The 18,343-nt window shown below is 35.8% G+C and overlaps 1 protein-coding gene across 1 annotated transcript in view; it reads right to left on the bottom strand.

The window, feature by feature from the left end:
* The window catches only part of XRCC4 (X-ray repair cross complementing 4), a 139,510-nt gene that overhangs the window by 118,527 nt on the left and 2,640 nt on the right, over positions 1-18,343 (bottom strand). Inside the window, exons 2-4 of the mRNA XM_027634610.1 lie at positions 15,169-15,285; positions 9,278-9,427; positions 4,259-4,446 (exon numbers count right to left, since the gene is read on the bottom strand). Coding sequence (XP_027490411.1) covers positions 4,259-4,446; positions 9,278-9,416 — 327 coding nt within the window. The 5' untranslated portion in view covers positions 9,417-9,427; positions 15,169-15,285. The remainder of the gene's footprint in view (positions 1-4,258; positions 4,447-9,277; positions 9,428-15,168; positions 15,286-18,343) is intronic.

Below are 18,343 nucleotides of genomic sequence, written 5' to 3'. Positions count from 1 at the left end.
TCCCTCAGTTTTGAATGCATTTATTTTAAATTTATTTCTCCAAACCACTGCCTATTAGAAGCAGCAATCAAATACCTGGACTATCAAATAGCTAAGCAAGGGAAATTAATTACTTAATTCACCAGGATTTTTGTCAAATTTGCATACATACTAATATGGGGCAGAGAATACAAATTTTTTCAGAAAAGTTTTTTCTTACTACAGAAGCATTTCAAGTGTAGCTGCAAGATCCAAGGGTGCACATGAGGCAAGATGGGAAAAATCATGCAGCACTTAGAAGTCTGAGATTATGAAAAAGATAACACTTAATGTTTTTATTATATAATGCTCATTTGTAATAAGTTACTTCTAAACTGGGCTTTGAAGAAACTTATCCAACCGTCCATTCTCAAATCCTGAGGTACATAGGTATAAGTGATATGGAAGAATCATTACTTTTACACTGACCTAAAGATTAATCATTTCATCTTTCTGTCTTCTCAGCTGAGCAGTTGGTCCAATTGCCTGGGAAATAACCTGAACTCTCAGTGAACTTTGTTAACCAAACAACATATCCTCAGAGGTCTGGAGCAAAGAAACTCTCCAAACCTTGAACCAAGACAGTTTGGACAGTGTAAAAGTGCCCTACCCATTCTACTCCTCTTATTCAGAACACTGCAAGAAGTTTTGGTTAGAAGGAGCTTTTTCAGCTATTTTTAAACTTGTAATAAACTCACAATGAACTCACAGGACCGACCAAGGGAAAAGCAGCCACAGGAAACAGGAGAGACAAACAACAGCATCTCTTCCATCATCCTAATTAGCAACAGTACTGCATCTAAGGTGGAATTTGTTAAGCGCTTATCCTCCCTGTTTTCAAACTTCAGCGAAAGGCAAGGAAAAAAGCCTCAGAGCCTGTCACATCACCGTAAAAAAAAGACACTACCAGCACTCAAATAATTGTTTATCAAAGGCTATTTAGTCTATTTAATTGGCAGCCTTCAGGAAAAAAAAAAAAAAGCTTGCCAGATTTCCATTATTTATTATATGTGGAGTGACTCGCTAAAGTACTTGGAAAGGTTTACTTCCAAGCGGTCACCTACTTAGATCAAGCGTTAAATCACTAACTCTGTGGTGGTGTTTGTTTAGGTGGCAGCAGTTGAGCTGGACCAGCCTCAATGGCCCCTCGCTGAGGCCTCTGTGTGTGTGGCCCTTTCTCACCGCAGCTGTCTCGACACACAATTCCCACTGTATATACCGAGACCATTGTTATTTTAATGTCACTCCGACAGCCGACACGGTGCCCTCACCACCCCATAAACAGCTCCTGAGGGCACAGCGCCCGAGGCCCCGCAGTAAAGCCACCTGTCAGGAGGAAGATAAATCATGAAACAGTCCCAATGTTCACAAAACACACCCCAATTTCCACAAAACACGTCCGAATGTCCACAAAACACCCCCCCATTTTTAAAGGCATAACATTTTAGGCACAGCTGCATCAGCCTGAGGCACAGCTAGAACCAGTATTTATAAAACTCAAGACATCATTTTATCTTCGTCTGACCACAGTTTCAAAAAGATAAGTAAGAAAGCACTTAAGCCCTTAGGACTTCCCTTAAATTAGATTATTATTCTTATTCTGTTGCTTTTAACACTACATGCAACCATGACACTACAAAATAAACACATTTCAGAAGATCTCACCTAAATCAGATTTTTGACTCGAGAGTTTTCCATCCATTTTAAAGCAAAACCCATGAGCACTCATTCACTACATAAACCATCCATACACACAATTATTAAATATCAATCATTATAAAAATTATTTGTAGAGACAGGTTTGGTTTCATTCAGTCGAAATAGTGCAGGAGGTATAAGCATTTATTTTTAAACATCTAACTTTAGTGGGAGACATCAGTTCAGGGAAGGAACCTACTTGCTCATTAACTAAACAACAGATGAATCACGCACCTTACTAAGTCATCAAAGGTACTATAGTACCAATGCAGGATAATTAGAATGCATTTTCCATTCCTCTGTCCAGTCCCTTTTTAAGGGATACAATGGGGCTTCCACCACTTCCTCTGGAAAACACTTGGGCAGTAAAAAAAATTTCCACATCAAAAAATATTCCCCAGTAATATACTTAAGTTTTCCTTTGCTTAACATCATTCCATTATTTTTATTTGCACTCCCATAGACCACCCAATGCAGTTTTGGCACATAATTAAATTTTAGGTAAGCAGAGCTTTAGCAACCTTTTCCAAAGGAAGTAAAAATTATTTCAAATATCAAAGTTTGGTACAGCCATGAAAACAAAAGGTCAGTATCTAGCACATTTTATCATCATCCAGGGACTACTACCAGTCATTAATCCAAAACTACTGATATTCTCTACCAGAACACTGGAAAACGAACATGTAACTGCATGACAAAAATGAAAAAAAAAAAAATTGAAAATAGAGTTATTCAGATTTATGCATCCTCTAAACCCCTGAAAATTACATGCATATCTATAAATTATATAAAGAATACGCATAAGAGTATTTCAAAAATCAGTAATCACCAAGCTGAAAGTTATGCTCAAGAAAAATCAAGTGACACTGGTGGCACAACTAACTTTCAGCCAACGAAGATTAAACTAGTCATCTGTAATACTACAAATACTGTTTTTTAATGTCTAAAATTTTTTAACACTCACTTCTGATGCACTACCATAGGAAAGTTTTTCTTATTTATGACAAATTATATCTGTTTACTCAGTACTTATTCTGTACACAAAGCATTACTGATGAAAAATTTCAAAATAATAGATAGCTACTGAATTGATAAGCATTTTATAGCTCAAAGTGTAACAATACATTTCAGAATTTCTGGAATTTTTAACTAAAAAGCATTACCTCAATTATTAAATACTAAGCAGAACATTCAGCATGCAAACACAACCAACCACATCTTCACGCATGTTTTTCTGTTATCTCTCCTGTTGTTTTATATCAAATGACAAAAATAATTTATAATTATAATTAAATTAAAATTCATTTTAAATAAATAATAAATTTTTAATAATAAAATAATTCTTAATTATCTTAAAGAATATTAATATCCTATTTATTCCTGATAGTTTGATAGAATTTTCTCACCCTTGCCGTGCAACGCGTTATAATTTGTTCATAATATACGAAAAGAGAAGGAGAAAATATTCATAATGACTAAATAAAAGATGTAAAGACGAAACAAGTACTGACAGGAGATAAACACTGAACTGAAGTCCTGTTTAAGTTGCAGAGCAGTTTGTCTACACTTCCTCTGAGGTAAATGTACATTTAGGTGCATATCAGCCCTCTGGATGTACAGAGCCCAGGAAGATTAATTTCCTAATGTGATGCTGAAAGAGATAGATCACAAATACTTTCATAGATAATTTGCAAAACATTTGAAAACATATTCTGTTACTCACATGAAAGCTATTTCTATTCTTTAATTCTATTACTTAATTTTATATAATTGCTTTGGCAATTTTATTTGTAGGCGTTAGTTTAGTACATGAGCTAAAACTTTCACCCAAGAAATCACATCTTTTCTAGAAACACTCTCTTGACACCCAAACCTAAAAGCATACATAACAATCAGGGTTCTTTGTATTTTCAGTTTCTTTGGCCAGATTATTTCCTAAATTGACATAAAGATGTTTTCATACGATTTAATTTCTCATAAGCCTTAACTGATGGAAATGAGTATTATGTGAGCCCAGATACACAAAGATACTTTTGCTAATTAAAATATAGTATGTATTTAATCTGTCTTCTATTTAGAATATGTGTGACACAGATAAGAAAACTAGGATTCTTAAACTTACTGCTTTCATTTTCTAAGTACAATTTGGCCCTAAACTTACAATCCTGACCTAGATTCTGCAAACAGCACTCACAAACAACTCACAAGAAGCATCAAAAACTGGTTTAGAGTCAATATGGTCTTGGGTAAATACACAGAAATACTGATAACACAGACTGGAAGATTTGTATCACTTAACCTTTGGCATCTCAATAGTCAAACTGGGCTGAAATTTCCTATATTGCACAAGGAAAAGGCATCTAATAAAATATAATAAAGAAAAGAGTACAAACTAGGAGGATTACCTTAAATTAGCTTCTTTCTCAGAAAAGTTTTAACAACAAACCACAACCTGAAATAACCAAAAAGTGTCTACAGATACAGATTATAAGAAGATCCTTCTCACAGTTCGACAGGAAAATTTAAACTTTTAACTACTTACAGAGCCATCTTTCAGACTTCTTTCATAGGAGAACTGACACACCACATTTTCTTGATCTCTTGAAATCAGATAGTTGTATTTGCCAGCTGACTCTTCTCTAGTCACCAATGCTTTCCTCAGCTCTTCCACATACTTTTCCTTGTTCATTTCCATGTCAGCAGCCTCCCTGGAAATTTCTGCTTCAGACACTATCAGAAAGAAACACGTGAGGAATAAATACGCATATGTGTGTGAACATGCATATATCATATATATTATTATGCATATCACAATATACATATATTTTATATTTATATGGACATACAGATACACACTGACTAGATCATCTTTGAGGTCCTTTCCAACCCAAGCCATTCTATGATTCTCTGAAATATTAGGAAACTATTCTTTCCTTGGCATACATCAGTGTGCCAGTGTGCCATTTCCACTAATGGAAATGTAGCAGGGATACTGTGTTTTTCATAGGTATTAAGTTCTGTCCCTTTTTTTCATGTCTGAAAATGGTTTATTCCTACTTGTCCTCAATTTTACTTGCCTAAAGTCACTCTGAAAAACACTAATCTTTCACCAAAGATAGATAGATATAAGCAAATTAAAGAGAGAATCTGTATATTGTAATTCAGGCTTTCATGTGCAGCCTACCAATACAGTATTTTAGATTGTTTACTTGATTAACGGAACTCTTTCCTTTTCTTGCCCAACAATCTTCTGAGGAAGACTGCTCTGGATTGTCATTTACTCCTGTTTGCTCTTATTTTAACCATGAAATAAATGCTGTCAGAAAGGCTTAAGACTTCAACAAGACTTCTAGAATTTGCCCAGCATTTAAGAGAGTAAAGGACATTACTTCATGAAAGCCTTAAAACAAAAGAAAAAACCCCACACAAACCACAACAAAAAAGCAAACAAAACCACCAAAAACCAACCCAAAAACCAACAAAATACATCCTTCACAGAACTGAAAGTATCCCACTCAAAAGCCCTATTAATAGTTGAATGTCTTCTCTATATAAATGCCTTTAAAAATAGTTTCATATCAAGACACAGAGTCTGCACATGTATTGAAATCACACTGACAGAAATAGAACAGCATTTCAACCAAACATGAGCCTCTTCAAATTGCCTAATTTTTCTCCAGTCTTCTCAACACAGTAGCTAAACTTGTATTGTCAAGCAGTATGAATCAAATCAATCCATCATATAAAAATACAGCAAAGAGGCAAATGCATAATTATTTGCTATAAACAGTTATAGCCTCACACACTTCAGGATTTCTGGATTTGTTCTGCACCTGTAGGAATTTTAGCTTATTTTCACCAGTTTGTGAGGATTTTAGAGGACCCAGCATTGAAACCCTTGCCAGACAAAGCCAAAATAAATAACATCCCCTGCCTTCCCCTCATGCAACAAGTTGTTAATTTCAGAGGAGGTTACCAGATGGGTCAGGCATAATTTCACCTTTATAAATCTACACTGACTCCTCACTATCTTGTTCTTAGTATTTTTCAAAATGGTTTCAAGACTTTTCCTCCAACATCCTGTGGCTGACCAGACTCAATCCCCTTACCCTTCACAAAGATAAGAGAAATATTTCTTTCAGCCCTTAAAAATATCCCCTGAGAACCACTACTCTGCAATAGAAACAAACTGCTTTACAGTTATAAGTGAAAAGAAAACAGGAAAAGAAAAAAAAAGAAAGAATGGAAATACGCTCAATAAACACAAGTAAGTCAGCTTTTGTCACACTTAAGATGTGCAATGGCAGGCCTCTGGCAGTCTGAAGCCTGTCACAAAGTCTTCCATATTATTCTTAAGAGAAAATGCTTAAAAATTAGTATTTTCTGCTCCTCTCTTCTTTTAAGATAAAAGAAGAAACCCATCAAACTCATACAAGCCTAACATAAAGTAAAAGGACAAGGCAGGATACACAGCATTTTACCAAACCTGCAACAACACAAACATTCAGCAGATATCAGAAAATGCAGAAATGTTATTATACGTAACGTCCTATTACATAATATCCTATCTAGGATATAGAAGTGCTGCGGAACACGCATTAGAATAAATGACAAATAAAATAACCTCATAATCAGCATTTTCCAAGATTTTTAAAACTTATTTGAAGCATAAAATAAATCTTGTCAGGCTTAAAACTTCAACAATTGCCAGCTGTATCTTGATTTTTTTCAAAACTGAAAGCAGCACTTCTATTTTTCATATATAGAATGATTCAGTGGAACTACTGTCAGGAAAAAAGCTAAACCCACAAGCCAAGGAACAATTTCAGCCACACTTATCTTGCAGAGCTAACAATCTACATATAGCAAGAACCAAAACATTTTTATGAGGCAAAGAGGGGCAGAACAAAGTAAGTTTGAAATACTTGCAAAAACAAGTGTTTGTCCAGAATAGTGATTTCAACACTGAGAATAATTTATGAAAACTTATAATGAAAATAAGGAAGTTATAAAAACAATAGGCACTGTGGGTTTTTTCTCCTGTGGTGCCTGTACAGTGCTTCATGTTCCTTTATCTTATAAAACCAGCAGACTTGATCAATCATTAGAGAAACATGAAATGTATAAAACCATAGAGCTGCAGTCCTTTAACCCAATACCAAGCTTATACATTATATTATGCATATTTTTGTGCTTCCCCTCCCCTCCAACATTTACTTTTTTCCCCCCTCTTCTTAAATAGAACTCCTAACACTTTTCATCATCACATTAAATAGACAAAATCCATAAAAGACAACTCCATCAGCAAGTTTCACTCACTTCCTGGTAGGTCTTGCCAAGCAAAATAATACACAGCTGGAGAAACCGAGAAGGGATTTCCCACAGCAAGAATATTCTGGCCATTGCTTTCCCTCCTCACAGTTTAGAGCCTAAGTAGCTTCAAACGTGACATAATAACTTTAAAAAGTGACCAAAAACAATGCTGGATGTATGAAAATGCAGATCTGTGAGGTAGGAAAGGTTCTTGCACAAAAACACCAACTCCTAATGAAACTATTCAAGGGACTACAAATGAAATTATTCAAGGCACTACAAATTCAGTAACAATTCCTTAGAAATGGATCAGATTCTACAGAAGAAGCAGAAGCACTCTCCTTTGGATGAGTACCCAGAGCTCAAGCTAAACTGTTGTGGGTCTCTTTCTTTCCTTTTAATAGAGTGAGGTCATCCTGCTTTCACTGGCCCTCTGTTTTGGGAAATGGATTATCCAGCCATTCTGCCAGATGCAGGAAGTTAACAAAATAAGAACTGTGTCTATGTATTCTTTCTATAGGCTTCCAGTTATAGGGACATAGCTTTCACTTAGAAAAATAAGAATTGGCTTTTTGTGAATTTAAACTGAGAATTTAAAGTCACATAAGAACAATGAGAAGACCTTTCAAACAGAAAAATTAGTATGTACAATTAGTTAAGTATTTATCAGTGTTAATACCCTCCTTGTTATTTTCAAAATATTAATTTCACTATTGTTAAACCAAGAAAGAAAAATCTTTCATGCCAGTCTACAGGGAATCAGGATTGGAATACATGTATTTGTCTTGTGTAGGAACTCCTGATCAATGGTGTGTGTGAAATGTTAAAAGAAATATGGAAGAGTAGATTTAATTTATATGTAGACACATATACATACATATATCTATCTATATATATCTAAATCTCTGTATACATAAAGATCTCAGACCTAGATGAAGGTTTGACTTATGTAGGAGAAACTCGGCAGAAACAACACCCACTGGGCAAGGAGAAGGAAGGAAGCAACTACACAGACATATACTTTCATAATTCAGATATAGAGTCCAGAAAATATTTTTGCCCATAATATGTTGTAAAATATATAATTCTTTCCCACCCTTGAAATACTTTTGCCACTGAGAGAAGGGCTTTTGATCAAGCATTTGACAGATTTCTCAAGGAACACACAAATCTTTCCTTTTTAATTTAGGTGTTAAAGAGAAAAGCATTCACATATGCAGAGATCCATCCTCTTATTCAGGTTTCTGAGTGGAGGAAAAATATCCGACAAGCTGGTTTTTATTTGATTCTTTTGATAACTTATTGTCCCTTCTCCTTCCCAAAAATTCACCTCAGTACCAAATATAACTACCTTCAATTATTAAGATTTTATGAAAACATTTCATAAACATCTTCAACTAAACACTTCATGAACTCTTAATTTGGAAATGGAACTTGCACCAACATTTGCTCAGGAATCTGGAGAAGATACATAAGTGGTACTCCAGTATCACTCCAAGAAATTATATATTCTTGAGAAAGAACAAAACATTGCATATCCATGTCCTAAATCAATTAGCATTAGCTTTGACACTCCTTTTTCCAGATTTGAAAGTTCTCTGGTCATGTCCTAGTACATCACGAACCCCCCCTCTCCATTAGTGGGGACAGGTAACACCCATAAAATGGTTCTGTGATGCAAGCCATGGTCGCTGTGGAGGACGAGGAAAACAAATGGAAAAGATTCCAGAAGTGGCGTGAGATTTACAGAAATTGAAGGACAATACAACAGAAAAAGACTTAATCTTAAAAGCACATATGGATTGTTAATGCATGCTTTTTATTAATGTACCCCAGTTATTTCTATTGCATGGACATGTCCAGACTTGTTCGTTCCCTCATGTTCCTGTTCCTCACACCGATTGGCTAAGATTTGCCACAGTGTGGAGTAATTTGTTATTGGTCCCTGATTGTCTTATTTTCCCTCCTACCTTCCCTGGTTTATTCTGTTTTGTTTCCTCACCTGTCAGTCTCATGCTCCACCTACTTTTCCAGTACCTTCCCCCAGAACCCTATATAAGCCGGTGCATCCCCACAATAAACTTGTAATAGCTCCAGACCTGCTACCTTGTCAGAACCCCTTTGTGCTGTTGTCCTCCCAGCTCCAAACCCAGACTGTGGCAGGTCACAGTTTAAAAAGTGTTTAAAAAGAGTAATAAAACCAGTAATAATTTAAATTAAAATATTTTTTCTCTCTATCCATCATTACCTGTCCCAGCCCATGAGAACTGACCATCACTAAGAAGTATACTGAAGCCAGTGCCTAAATCCTTTTCCCATGATACTTGCAGGAAGTAGGTTGCTTCTGGATCAGAAACTAGATGAATTCTGTTCAGAATCTTCTCCATTTTCTCAGCACCTGTTTAAAAAAGATAATCTTGTTACTTCCCATGGGGTGCTTAACAGCTTTACATAACTAGTATGGCAGTTGGAGGGGGAATATACAAACATAAGCATGTTTGTAATTTTATTCTATTTTCCTTCAGTTTGTCAGAGATATTTACAAGCAGAAAACTGAACTATAATAAGTAAGGTTTAAAAGAACAGTGTCAACAATTACATATATTTGAATTACGAATTCAAATTAAGAAGCTGTCAGAAATTACAATACACAAGCACTCTCCCCATGGCTCTGTTTTTAACTTGCCATCACCCAACGTACAGCACATTTAATATAATTCCAAGTAATCAATATTCATATGGAAGACTATCACATGAAAGCTGGACAGAGTGTAGCAAATGGCAGCAACCCAGAGAAAGTATTTTAAACACTGGGTGCAGTGGAAAACAAAATATATGATGTTACAGTGAATTTTTGCTCTACAGCAAAGCAACCTGGCAACCTGTGCTTGACATAAGACCTTCTAAGCATTTAGAAGGTATATATATATAGTTTAATATATTATATATATATTTATATATAGTCTAATCTGACTGAGTGATGTGACTGGTAAAAGGCTACATGTTCACTCACACCCTAAAAATTGCATGCAAAAGCAGCAAAAACCCAACTGAGGTATTTAAACTGCATCTACTGAGTACAATGATGCTCAGTCAAGTTGAGTACGAAATGCTCTATCAAGTTTTCCACCAAAAGTGTAGCAATAAATAATAATCATGATCAAGATCAGTTCAGGCCCTGAGGGGATTCTGTTCTTCAAGTGGTAGTAGAAGGAAGTTCATTCTTTGCTCATGGACGTTGAGAGTCACATCTAGATACAGATTTAACTATATCAGGCCTCACCAAAACTTGGCATTTCCATGTTGGGAGGAACAGTTTTAACTGTAGTTGACTGTCTTGTGCTGATTTGTCCAGCTCAGTACCCATCAATATTTGAAACTCATCTCAGACAAGTGCACAGTATTCAAAAGAAGCAAAATATGTAACACTTCATTTTCAAGCATAAAGCTTTACTATTTACATCCATAAACCACCAGTGTTTACTACTACAGATGTCATATCCCAGCTTTCCATTCCCTGCAAATGCACCAGAAACTAAAATGTTACCCAAAAACAATATAGAAAAATTAGTTTGTGTCAAAAAAGAAAACAAACAAGTTTTCTGTTTTCATCATCAAGCAAATGGCCACTTCCAAAAACCTACAGCATGTCTGTGCACCTCTAAGCAAGAAAAAAAATTAAATATTTGGGGCATGGACAACTGGAACAATGCCTTTGCAATTAGTGATGCTAGAAATACAGACATTATAAAGATTTGTAGGGCATTAAGTGCCTGGACATGGGTCAGTAAAGAGGACAGGGCAGGAAAAACAAGTAATTGATAAAGCATGCTCAAGCACACAGACATGTATTTTCCTTTGCCTGTCAGATTCCCTTTTGGTTTTTGCTTATTCTGGAAAAATACAATGAAATATTTTCATAGAAGTCCTTCTCTGAAAGACAGTGTTTTTAAAAAGACTCTAATTACTGTTTTTTACTTAAAGATTGGAGCACACAACCCCGACAGACAGTACTCAAGCTAACGATGCATATATACAGTCCAATGGGGAGTTTTTGCTTGTTTTATTTGATTCTTATGACAAAGCAGAGTATCATTCAGTGAAAACCACCTGCACCAGAGGCTTTGTTGTTAACACAGACTGTTTATAACAGAAAACAAAGCAACAGAGTTAAATTTTCTATTTATATAAATTTTCTATTTATATATGTATATAAAGTGTCAGTCCTGAGTCAGAAAAACAGGTCAAGAGTCATACAGCAAAGAAATCTATTTATTTATTTATTTAAAGATGCACTAACAAGGTTTTTAAGGCCTGAGACTAAATTAATTTGATATAATAATATCCCATGACTTCACCTTCACACAACAGTATTTTACTGGAGTCATACGGAATAGGTAAAAATTAAGATTCTGTTTAGACAACATCCATAAGAGGTCACCTACCAGTGTAATGGAAGAGCCTGTTAATAGAGCTGAGAAAGCCCCCACACAACTTGTACACCTGTGGTAAAGCACAACTTCAATGAAAACACACTGAGAAGACACACATGAAGCAGAAGAATGTTTCAAAATAAATGCAAAATACAGTTTTCCTGCTTTTCCATGTTTTACTGTGTGTCTCTGAACAATTTTCCCAGACAGCATAAAATAAAGACACTTTCTCCCAGCTTTTATCTCCTCCAGTGTGCTCACTGACCTTTTGAAAGGAGTATTTCTTATTACTTCATGTTTAGAAATTGCCTTACTAAGCAGAGCTCAGCTTGGCTTCACATCCCCAAGCACTCAAGTGTTCCAACCCATCAGCAAAAGCTTAAGGGTTCTTGGCTGTATATAATGACTTATATACTTCTCTTCAAGAGGAGGAACAAACCCTCTTCATGAAAATCAGTCTGACCAACACAGCACATAGAAACAACACTGCAAACAATAATATTGTACTTCACTGCTTTTGCAAAAACCTGTTTGTAAACAAAACAATAATGAAAACAACAACAAAAAAATTCCCTTTTCCACAAGGCTCCCAACAATAAAACTCTTTCAGAGTTTAGTGTAGTATTGAGTAAATGGATATACTGCATACAATTAAAGCATGAATACAGCAAAAAATAGCAAAGGAGCTACCTAACTACTTAGCAGCTAGCAATTACCACTATAGAAAATAAAAATACAGACATTAAAGCAGAGCATATTCCTTACTAATTCACCATAAGGTGAATGCACCCATTCTAAAGGCAACAATAGATGTACACCACTGTATTTCCAATACAAGAACTTCAGGTGGAGGAATCTGGAAATTGGACATTCTACCTACATTCCAGTAACTCTGTTTAACATCTTTAAAAGATGTCTTGCTCTATACTTCAAGAGCTGACACAAAACACTCTCCTCATAACTAATCCATCCCAATCCACCAAGCTGCTCACTAAAACTCCCTCATCACCCCATCACCTTCCAACATGTCAAGTGCACGTGACTCTTCACCGATCAACTACTTCCACCAAATCAAAATTTCATTATGAAATAGAGCCAAAAATACGAAGTTGAAACTTTAGGACGTACTTTCATTTTGCATCTTTGGGTGGGAAGGTAGGAACTGTATTAATGCTCAAAATGGTTAAAAGAGCCACCTGAATTTTGTGAGTCTTACTATTTACCAGTCCAGCTGCTGGCAAAGATTGTCAAAAAAACATAAAATCATTGCATAAAAACAGATTATGTTTTTATTGCTACCCAATAAACTAAATTATTGAAATCAGACATTATTGCAGTCTAAAGAGCACCTCTGAATCCATTAGGCCAGAGGAGTACTTTCAAGTGCCACTCGATATTCACCAACACCATGTCTGTGGGCTCTTTCCCTTCACTGTCTCAGTAAAATAGGAGCAGCCAGTACTTTCTTCCTTCTCTTGATTATGACAAAGAAAACCTGCACAACACTGATGTGCTAGGGCCATAAGAAAGCCAGTGTTTTACTCCTGAAGGGCACAGAGGGTCACACAGAACACCAGAACCACACCATGCCAGAGCCAAGGACCCAAGACTTGCAGGTGGGAATAGTCGAGTCCCACCCCAAATCTGTAAATCAGAGGCTTTACTGAGGCCTTTGAATAGTTGGGGATTGAGCTGTTTATCTTTAGCACTTTGTCCCTTTGGTCTTTGGCTTCCATAATCTACATTAGGCAATGTTTCTTTCTGAGGAGAAATCACTTGTTGGCTGGTGTCTCTGCTCTCAGAACAAACACTGCACACAGGGGCTTCTGAATAAACAAGACACTTTTAAAACTGGTTTACAAAGGATTTTATATGTTGTTTTGGATAGCACTAAGCCCACACCAAAAGCCAGATCTTTCAGGCTGCTCCAACACAGCATCATTGATAATATTTTGAACTTCAGCATTTTATTTTTTTCCTCCATGCAGACTAATGGCTTTTTTTTTCAAATTGCTTGGGTTGCAGGTGTTTCAAACCTCAGCAGCTATGCATGAAAGGCTACTTACAGACCAGAAAGAGCTACTATGTCTTTGAAAGGGAGCAATTAACTTAAGTGCTTTCTTATTAAGAAAATGGGAGTTCAGAATAGAAGACCATACACTGCTATAAAAGCCTAAAGTTTGATCCCTTCTGACCAGAGCAACTACTAACCAGAATCCAATAATCAGAAGGAAGTTAATAGTTAATTTATAATCAGAGAACAGGTGCTGTTCAGGAGATCCTACACATACTTACACGTCAATAATGGGAGAGTTAAACCAATTAAGAAAAACTCAAGATTGCTTTTAAAGATTAAAACTAGCTATCACCATGTTTTCTAACAGGAGGAAATAAGATAATACCTATATTTATGCATATTTCCAGTTATATATTTCACAGAAATTTATATTCTCGCGTGTTAATTTAAAATTCCATTAACTCAAATACTTCAAGAGAAAGAGCATTAAAAGACCTGACAAAAACTTCAACTCTTGACTGCATTAATCTTAGAACTACTATTGATCCAACAGAGACTTTCTCTTCTTTCTTTTCTTTTTGAAAGAACATGATTGGGTCAACAAACATGAAGAAAACAATACAGCATCTTTCCTGTCCCATCTCACAAAAAGCTTCCCATCCCCTAGGCCACAATACTTGTCTGACACTGAAGAAAGCCTCAATAATAGCCTTCCTCTGTAACTTAAAGATAAATCTGAATACCAAAGAAGAGAAGAAAAAATTAAAAAGAGCTCTTTTTTCTAATGAAATTTAGGGGGTTAAGGCATCTTTATATTACATGCATCCTAAATTATATCTAGTGGTTCTTTTAAGTTCACTCTATATTAAAAGCACAAGGATTACAATTTTGTCAATAATGCAGCTCTGTCTTGAAGATAAATGAACCAAAAATTGGTACTGGATGTGAAGCAGTGACTGAGCGGGTTTATAACTTTGTGCATGAAAATGGGCCATTTTAAAAATTTGGTCCTACATGGCAACATTTGATCAAGAGATCATAGACTGAACTAAAGAATCAAGGCTCACATGGCTCATATTTGCACTGCTCCCTTCCCACTGTTTCATGGCAGCCACAAAAGGATTGGAAACATACACGTACTTTTCTGTGCAATTGTTCCCTCCAAAAAAAAAACAAACCCAAAACAAACAAACAAAAAACAAACAAAAAACCAACCAAACAAACAAAAACAAAACTAAAAGCAAATCAGTCATGAGCTTGTCAAACCCCATGGGACAGCAAGATATAGAAGATTTGCAACAAAAGATGTAGAATCCATGATAAGGAACAACCCCTGTCAGGCTTATTTACTACAGTCACCAGCTGAAAAATGAGGAGAAACAGAAGGAAGCAGACAGTCAACAACCTTTATAGTACGAATCTTACTAAAAAGCCTTGATCTTAATTGTAGCCTGGAGGCAAAGCCCACCCTGGTGTCTTTCATCCCATTGAAGTCTGAGGCCTAACCCACTACCCACTCCAGCCATCCAGACTTGCCAAGTTTACTTATGAGCATCTACATTAAGCTGTAAAAAGGTTAAAAAAAAAAGGCCTTCAATGTATTAAAATAAACACCCAAGTGGGTAATTATACTAGTAAATACTAGCAAATAAGAGAGTACCCAGATAGCTTTTTATAAAAGGGACAAACCTTTCTTTTTCACCCTTTTCTACCAATTCGTCCCAACACTAACAGTTCAGCGTGCACTTGCTGGGAAATCCTCACTTTCTAACATCCAAAGATAAACCAGGATACACTGTTATAAACCTGTAAACAATAAAATAAAATAAAGTCATGCAATGAACACATTTACTGATGAAAAGGTCAATTTTTGTGGCAAAGTTACTAAAACGTGGGCATAGAAGGGAGCAAAGATGAAAGATAACAACCAGACCAGCTTCCAGAGGGCAGATCTGGGATGAAGAGTCAGCAGGCGTGTCTCAGAGACCGAGACTCCCCTACTTCGTTGCCTCTGGGAGACACAAGTCCCAACAAATCCTTTATAACTCCACTTTGGCATAGGACACCATGCCTTTCCAAGGTCCTACCAAAGCCAAGGGTGGTATAGTGCCTCCCCTTGAAAACCTTAGGCTATTTATTAATAAGATAAATGCGTCTCCAAAATAACTCACCTCCCCATTTAAATTAAAAAAAAAAAATCAATATAAGCATATATCAATCTCCCCCATAATCTCTCTGAAAAGACAGCACTAAAAGTGTTACAAGTTTTGCAGATAAAAAGCAGAAAAAGGAAATTGTTCCAGATGCAACTTCTAAGCCCAACGCATTCAATCAGTAAAAACAAAGATATGACAATTTCAAGTATCTTAGACATATTTTTAAAACATCTCTGCAGTGCTCAGTAACACAATATTATGTATTTGAAGACAGTACAGTTGAGGAATTTTTTAGGGGAGGGGGAAAAAAAAGCAGCATGTTTTAAACACCCTTTGTTCATCAAAAATACTCCGATACGTATGTTTTTTGATGTATATTTGGATAACACAGTAGTCTGGTTGAGGTATCATCTGTTTTCCAAAACACTGCCTTCTTCAGGATTAAATATTATCAGGATATTCAATACAAATCTGTCCCACAGACTTCCTTTGTCTTCTACTTTTTAGTCCCCATAGTACGATCTCGCTGTTTCTGTAAACACATTAAACTTGACATCACTGAGTGACAGATTCCACTAAAATCTGCCTTTTTCTTTTTAAATTTTTCAGTCTACTAAATTCAGTACTACTGAATCCACAGTAGCTCCATAGGCAAGAGTAATAAGTCTGAAACAAAGATAAATGAAACAAAGAAATCAGTGTGTCAGGTAAATACATATGGGCGTAATTCTGCATGTAAGGTTTCTGAGGAGTTTTGAAAAATTGAGCCCAGTAACCTGGAAAAATAAGTTTCACCAAATGTAGCCACTTCAGTGGAACAAGGGCAGGTATAAATGTGAAGCCTTACACATCCTCCCACCTCTACACCTAAGACTTTTCAAAGAGATGGATTATTTTAATTTCACGTTCCTGTCAAATTAATAATAAAAAATGGGCTCAGGCTCCAAATTGCTTCATCTTGCTAAACTGTTTCCTAAGGCACTTTCTTTGAAGAAAATTCTGCATTACCCAGTCTTCATTTAACTAAAGTTTTATTATGTTTTTCTTTCCATTCACTATTTATCTACTGGAAAAAGGCAACATTGAACTCCCTGAAAACAAAGAGCTCACACTACTTAAATTTATTAATTTAAAAATTGTAATTCACTTTGTTTTGTCTGACCCACATGGAAAAATAATTCACAAGATCTTCACAACAAACTGAGTTATTCACTTTCGATGCACTTAAATTTAAGTGCCATGTTTGTCACTTGGTATTGAACATTAATTACTTTTCTGATGGATTAGGCGGAGTTTGAAGATAAGGCAAAGAGACATATACACTGAATACCTATTTCACTTGTTTCCATAGGCACCACTTTAGCTTAGGCTTTGTGATTATGCACATTTAACCAACCAAAACAGGGCAGAAGCACAAGTATACAAATCCCATAACCTCACTAAGCACTGAGCAAACAAGAACCTCTGTTCTAAGAAAAAAAAAATATATAAAAAAAATAAGGACACAGTTCCACAGAAAATTCAGTGGCCACTGAATTTACACCCTGAGCCATCATTTATGAATCTATGAGCTTGTAGTGAATCAGAACTTCAAATAAAAGCCACATTCAGGGAGGAAAGAACACACAAAGAGCTTCACAGGAGTCCCCTGTGCTTTTTGCATCTTAAGTTCTGTACATAAAAAATAAAAAGCCTCTCCAGACACATCAGCTCACTGCTTTTCCAAGCAACTTTCATGACTGTTTCATGTTCTTACTACGGACTAGGAAAAAAAAAAAACAAAAACAAACCAACAAAACCTTGCTCAAAAATTTAACCCTTACCCAAGACACTTAATGCCAAGCGGGGAGTCTACTTCAGGAAACCAGCTTTTCAGTATTAGTTTTCCCTCACATCTACTAAAGAATTCTTTAAATGAAATCTGCAGATGACACAGCAGGAGCACACCAGGGGAAAAATGCCACTGAGACTTGAGCTGAGAGGGCAATTAAGCACTCATTAGGAAAATATAGCATAAAAGTGCTTTGACACTCTCCCAGTTACACAGAGTTTTGAGATTTTAAAATGTAAAGTCTGAAGCACCAGAGGGGTCTTAGGGTGCTGTGTTAAGGATGTAAGCCTAAGAACTCAAATAATGCAGGTACGTGAGCATATAAAAACCAAAAGTGTTTTGTGCACAAACTCTTTGTGCACAAGAGTCACTTCTCCACAGCCCAAATAAACTGTTTCAGTGCAGTTTTAGGTAAAGTACTCCCACAATATATTTTCTTCTCTTTCAATGTTACAAGTTCCCCTTTTTTTTTATCATCAAAAGGGCCAAAACACGACATGAATCTAAAATTAATGCAATATATACATATACACGATATAAATTATATAAGTATATATATACACTATGCAAAATATACACATACTATATATATACTATTAATATATACTTAAAAAATTCCTCCTCTACCTCTTTATTTAAAGAAAATTAAAAAATATTTTTTAGGATAGTCAAGGTTAATAAAACAAATCCGTGGAACAGCTAAGATTTTAAAAAACGATGAAATACAAAGCACATTTTTCACCTATAGACTTTGACCAATACAGAGGGGAAAAAAAAACCCTTTTCTCTAATACTTCCTTCAGAAGATTTAAGTCAAGTAGGTTCATTACCAAGACACACAGGATGCTTCACCTGGTTCCTTGCCTCTTATCTCCAA

The sequence above is a fragment of the Corapipo altera genome, unplaced genomic scaffold (assembly GCF_003945725.1).
Source record: "Corapipo altera isolate COAL_440 unplaced genomic scaffold, ASM394572v1 61411, whole genome shotgun sequence".
NCBI classification, from domain to species: Eukaryota; Metazoa; Chordata; class Aves; order Passeriformes; family Pipridae; genus Corapipo; species Corapipo altera.
This window is presented reverse-complemented; position numbering and strand designations above follow the sequence as displayed.